The sequence below is a fragment of the Xyrauchen texanus genome, chromosome 38, assembly GCF_025860055.1.
Source record: "Xyrauchen texanus isolate HMW12.3.18 chromosome 38, RBS_HiC_50CHRs, whole genome shotgun sequence".
Taxonomy (NCBI): Eukaryota; Metazoa; Chordata; class Actinopteri; order Cypriniformes; family Catostomidae; genus Xyrauchen; species Xyrauchen texanus.
The window spans coordinates 1,625,091-1,631,345 of NC_068313.1; the positions used below are offsets into that span (position 1 = coordinate 1,625,091).

The 6,255-nt window shown below is 38.6% G+C and overlaps 1 protein-coding gene across 4 annotated transcripts in view; it reads left to right on the forward strand.

Moving 5' to 3' along the window:
* tagln (transgelin) overlaps positions 1–6,206 on the forward strand; it is a 51,520-nt gene extending 45,314 nt beyond the window's left edge. For all 4 annotated transcript variants that reach the window (XM_052110491.1, XM_052110489.1, XM_052110490.1 and 1 more), the window contains 2 exons: positions 5,729–5,831; positions 5,942–6,206. In XM_052110491.1, coding sequence (XP_051966451.1) covers positions 5,729–5,831; positions 5,942–6,089 — 251 coding nt within the window. In that variant the 3' untranslated portion in view covers positions 6,090–6,206. The remainder of the gene's footprint in view (positions 1–5,728; positions 5,832–5,941) is intronic.
* Positions 6,207–6,255: the final 49 nt, after the last annotated feature.

A 6,255-nucleotide genomic window follows, 5' to 3' on the forward strand; every position in this document is an offset into this window, starting at 1 on the left:
AATTTATATGTGTGTGTGTGTGTGTGTGTTAGTGTCACCCATTAATTTATATGTGTTTGTGTGTGTGTGTTAGTGTCACCCGTTCATTTATGTGTTTGTGTGTGTTAGTGTCACCCATTAATTTATATATATGTGTGTGTGTGTGTGTGTGTGTGTGTGTGTGTTAGTGTCACCCATTCATTTATATGTGTGTGTGTGTGTGTGTGTTAGTGTCACCCATTCATTTATATGTGTGTGTGTTAGTGTCACCCATTCATTTATATGTGTTTGTGTGTGTGTGTGTTAGTGTCACCCGTTCATTTATATGTGTGTGTGTGTGTGTGTTAGTGTCACCCATTCATTTATATGTGTTTGTGTGTGTGTGTGTGTTAGTGTCACCCATTAATTTATATATATGTGTGTGTGTGTGTGTGTGTGTGTGTGTGTGTGTGTGTGTTAGTGTCACCCATTAATTTATATATATGTGTGTGTGTGTGTGTGTTAGTGTCACTCATTAATTTATATATGTGTGTGTGTGTGTGTGTGTGTGTGTTAGTGTCACCCATTCATTTATATGTGTGTGTGTGTGTGTGTGTGTGTGTGTGTGTGTGTGTTAGTGTCACCCATTCATTTATATGTGTGTGTGTTAGTGTCACCCATTCATTTATATGTGTTTGTGTGTGTGTGTGTTAGTGTCACCCGTTCATTTATATGTGTGTGTGTGTGTGTGTGTGTGTTAGTGTCACCCATTCATTTATATGTGTTTGTGTGTGTGTTTTAGTGTCACCCGTTCATTTATGTGTTTGTGTGTGTTAGTGTCACCCATTCATTTATATGTGTTTGTGTGTGTGTGTTAGTGTCACCCGTTCATTTATATGTGTTTGTGTGTGTTAGTGTCACCCATTCATTTATATGTGTGTGTGTGTGTGTGTTAGTGTCACCCATTCATTTATATGTGTGTGTGTGTGTGTGTGTGTGTGTTAGTGTCACCCATTCATTTATATGTGTTTGTGTGTGTGTGTTAGTGTCACCCGTTCATTTATATGTGTGTGTGTTAGTGTCACCCATTCATTTATATGTGTTTGTGTGTGTTAGTGTCACCCATTCATTTATATGTGTGTGTGTGTGTGTGTGTGTAGTGTCACCCGTTCATTTATATGTGTGTGTGTTAGTGTCACCCATTCATTTATATGTGTTTGTGTGTGTTAGTGTCACCCATTCATTTATATGTGTTTGTGTGTGTGTGTTAGTGTCACCCATTCATTTATATGTGTGTGTGTGTGTGTGTGTTAGTGTCACCCATTCATTTATATGTGTGTGTGTGTGTGTGTGTTAGTGTCACCCATTAATTTATATGTGTGTGTGTGTGTGTGTGTTAGTGTCACCCATTCATTTATGTGTTTGTGTTAGTGTCACCCATTCATTTATATGTGTGTGTGTCAGTGTCACCCGTTCATTTATATGTGTGTGTGTGTGTCAGTGTCACCCATTCATTTATATGTGTGTGTGTGTGTCAGTGTCACCCATTCATTTATATGTGTGTGAGTGTGTTAGTGTCACCCATTCATTTATATGTGTGTGTGTGTGTCAGTGTCACCCATTCATTTATATGTGTGTGTGTGTTAGTGTCACCCATTCATTTATATGTGTGTGTGTATGTGTGTTAGTGTCACCCGTTCATTTATATGTGTGTGTGTGTGTGTTAGTGTCACCCGTTCATTTATATGTGTGTGTGTGTGTTAGTGTCACCCATTCATTTATGTGTTTGTGTGTGTGTGTTAGTGTCACCCGTTCATTTATATGTGTGTGTGTGTGTGTGTTAGTGTCACCCATTCATTTATATGTGTTTGTGTGTGTGTGTTAGTGTCACCCGTTCATTTATATGTGTGTGTGTTAGTGTCACCCATTCATTTATATGTGTTTGTGTGTGTGTGTGTGTGTGTTAGTGTCACCCGTTCATTTATATGTGTTTGTGTGTGTTAGTGTCACCCATTCATTTATATGTGTTTGTGTGTGTGTGTTAGTGTCACCCGTTCATTTATATGTGTGTGTGTGTGTGTGTTAGTGTCACCCATTCATTTATATGTGTTTGTGTGTGTGTGTTAGTGTCACCCGTTCATTTATATGTGTGTGTGTTAGTGTCACCCATTCATTTATATGTGTTTGTGTGTGTGTGTTAGTGTCACCCATTCATTTATATGTGTGTGTGTGTGTGTGTGTTAGTGTCACCCATTAATTTATATGTGTGTGTGTGTGTGTGTGTTAGTGTCACCCATTCATTTATATGTGTTTGTGTGTGTGTGTTAGTGTCACCCGTTCATTTATGTGTTTGTGTGTGTTAGTGTCACCCATTAATTTATATATATGTGTGTGTGTGTGTGTGTGTGTGTGTGTGTGTTAGTGTCACCCATTCATTTATATGTGTGTGTGTGTGTGTGTGTGTGTGTGTGTGTGTTAGTGTCACCCATTCATTTATATGTGTGTGTGTTAGTGTCACCCATTCATTTATATGTGTTTGTGTGTGTGTGTGTTAGTGTCACCCGTTCATTTATATGTGTGTGTGTGTGTGTTAGTGTCACCCATTCATTTATATGTGTTTGTGTGTGTGTGTGTGTGTTAGTGTCACCCATTAATTTATATATATGTGTGTGTGTGTGTGTGTGTGTGTGTGTGTGTGTGTTAGTGTCACCCATTAATTTATATATATGTGTGTGTGTGTGTGTGTGTTAGTGTCACCCATTAATTTATATATGTGTGTGTGTGTGTGTGTGTGTGTTTGTGTGTGTGTGTGTTAGTGTCACCCATTCATTTATATGTGTGTGTGTGTGTGTGTGTGTGTGTGTGTGTGTTAGTGTCACCCATTCATTTATATGTGTGTGTGTTAGTGTCACCCATTCATTTATATGTGTTTGTGTGTGTGTGTGTTAGTGTCACCCGTTCATTTATATGTGTGTGTGTGTGTGTGTGTTAGTGTCACCCATTCATTTATATGTGTTTGTGTGTGTGTGTTAGTGTCACCCGTTCATTTATGTGTTTGTGTGTGTTAGTGTCACCCATTCATTTATATGTGTGTGTGTGTGTGTGTGTTAGTGTCACCCATTCATTTATATGTGTGTGTGTGTGTGTGTTAGTGTCACCCGTTCATTTATATGTGTTTGTGTGTGTTAGTGTCACCCATTCATTTATATGTGTGTGTGTGTGTGTTAGTGTCACCCATTCATTTATATGTGTGTGTGTGTGTGTGTGTGTGTTAGTGTCACCCATTCATTTATATGTGTTTGTGTGTGTGTGTTAGTGTCACCCGTTCATTTATATGTGTGTGTGTTAGTGTCACCCATTCATTTATATGTGTTTGTGTGTGTTAGTGTCACCCATTCATTTATATGTGTGTGTGTGTGTGTGTGTTAGTGTCACCCGTTCATTTATATGTGTGTGTGTGTTAGTGTCACCCATTCATTTATATGTGTTTGTGTGTGTTAGTGTCACCCATTCATTTATATGTGTTTGTGTGTGTGTGTTAGTGTCACCCATTCATTTATATGTGTGTGTGTGTGTGTGTGTGTGTGTTAGTGTCACCCATTCATTTATATGTGTGTGTGTGTGTGTGTGTTAGTGTCACCCATTAATTTATATGTGTGTGTGTGTGTGTGTGTTAGTGTCACCCATTCATTTATGTGTTTGTGTTAGTGTCACCCATTCATTTATATGTGTGTGTGTCAGTGTCACCCGTTCATTTATATGTGTGTGTGTGTGTGTCAGTGTCACCCATTCATTTATATGTGTGTGTGTGTGTCAGTGTCACCCATTAATTTATATGTGTGTGTGTGTGTTAGTGTCACCCATTCATTTATATGTGTGTGTGTGTCAGTGTCACCCATTCATTTATATGTGTGTGTGTGTTAGTGTCACCCATTCATTTATATGTGTGTGTGTATGTGTGTTAGTGTCACCCGTTCATTTATATGTGTGTGTGTGTGTTAGTGTCACCCGTTCATTTATATGTGTGTGTGTGTGTTAGTGTCACCCATTCATTTATATGTGTTTGTGTGTGTTAGTGTCACCCATTCATTTATGTGTTTGTGTGTGTGTGTTAGTGTCACCCGTTCATTTATATGTGTGTGTGTGTGTGTGTTAGTGTCACCCATTCATTTATATGTGTTTGTGTGTGTGTGTTAGTGTCACCCGTTCATTTATATGTGTGTGTGTTAGTGTCACCCATTCATTTATATGTGTTTGTGTGTGTGTGTTAGTGTCACCCATTCATTTATATGTGTGTGTGTGTGTGTGTTAGTGTCACCCGTTCATTTATATGTGTTTGTGTGTGTTAGTGTCACCCATTCATTTATGTGTTTGTGTGTGTGTGTTAGTGTCACCCGTTCATTTATATGTGTGTGTGTGTGTGTGTTAGTGTCACCCATTCATTTATATGTGTTTGTGTGTGTGTGTTAGTGTCACCCGTTCATTTATATGTGTGTGTGTTAGTGTCACCCATTCATTTATATGTGTTTGTGTGTGTGTGTTAGTGTCACCCATTCATTTATATGTGTGTGTGTGTGTGTGTTAGTGTCACCCATTAATTTATATGTGTGTGTGTGTGTGTGTTAGTGTCACCCATTCATTTATATGTGTTTGTGTGTGTGTGTTAGTGTCACCCGTTCATTTATGTGTTTGTGTGTGTTAGTGTCACCCATTCATTTATATGTGTGTGTGTGTGTGTGTGTTAGTGTCACCCATTCATTTATATGTGTGTGTGTGTGTGTGTGTTAGTGTCACCCATTCATTTATATGTGTTTGTGTGTGTGTGTTAGTGTCACCCGTTCATTTATATGTGTGTGTGTTAGTGTCACCCATTCATTTATATGTGTTTGTGTGTGTGTTAGTGTCACCCATTCATTTATATGTGTGTGTGTGTGTGTGTGTGTGTTAGTGTCACCCATTAATTTATATGTGTTTGTGTGTGTGTGTGTTAGTGTCACCCATTCATTTATATGTGTGTGTGTGTGTGTTAGTGTCACCCATTCATTTATATGTGTGTGTGTGTGTGTGTGTTAGTGTCACCCATTCATTTATATGTGTGTGTGTGTGTGTGTGTTAGTGTCACCCATTCATTTATATGTGTGTGTGTATGTGTGTTAGTGTCACCCATTCATTTATATGTGTGTGTGTGTGTGTGTGTGTTAGTGTCACCCATTCATTTATATGTGTATGTGGTTATGTGTGCATGTTCTGCATTATGGGTGTATTATGGTATCACTCCCTCATTTGTGTGTGTGTGTGCGTGTGTATGTTTTGTAGTCCCACCTCTTCATTTCTTTATGATCGGCATTGTGGGTGATTTATTTATTTGACCAATCTAAAAAATAAAGGGTCTCTCCCATTCATTTCCTATGGTCATTGACCGCTAACAGCAAAGGTGATGTATTTTTGTTTATTTTTGGTATCTTCAGATTGGAACATAGGAAAAGTCACAGTCTTGTAACAATCAGATTGAGAAAACCATTTTATTACAAAAACAAATCTGAAAACCATCAAAATGGCCCGAACAGCCCAGGAGGGTTAATAAAGTTTAGAATGTATTATTTTTTAACATGAGCTGAAGTTAATGGACGGGGTAAAACACAGAGGAATGGATTTAAGGATTTAAAACAATGATCAGCATCTCCAGTACTTCATTATATTTAGATTAAACCCTTATTAAGGGATTAACACAACTAGGATGTAAAAAAGAAATTTCACAATTATCTGACAGGAAAGGATTTGGCTGCGGTGCAGAGGACACTGATGGCTCTGGGCAGCATCGCAGTTACAAAAGATGACGGCTACTTTCGTGGAGATCCCAACTGGTTCTTTAAGTGAGCAGTGAGAGACTGAATACTGAAGAGTTTTATATGGATTTTAAATATAACCATGAGATAAAACACTTTTTTTGATGGTTACAAGTCTGCTCTGTGCTCGCCTGCAGGAAAGCTCAGGAGAACCGGAGGGATTTTTCTGACGGCCAGCTGAAAGAAGGGAAAAATGTCATTGGTCTGCAGATGGGATCCAACAAAGGAGCGTCGCAGTCGGGCATGACGGGCTACGGCAGACCCCGACAGATCATGAACCCATGAGCCGACCAATCGCCACTGTCCCCCGGTTATCCGGCCGTCACCACACCCTAATATTCCTTTCAAAATATCAGCATTAAAAACAGCACAATAAAATAAACAAACAATTTGGTACTAAAATCATTTCCATGACCGCTGTCAATCCTTACAGAAGCCTTTTAAATGCATT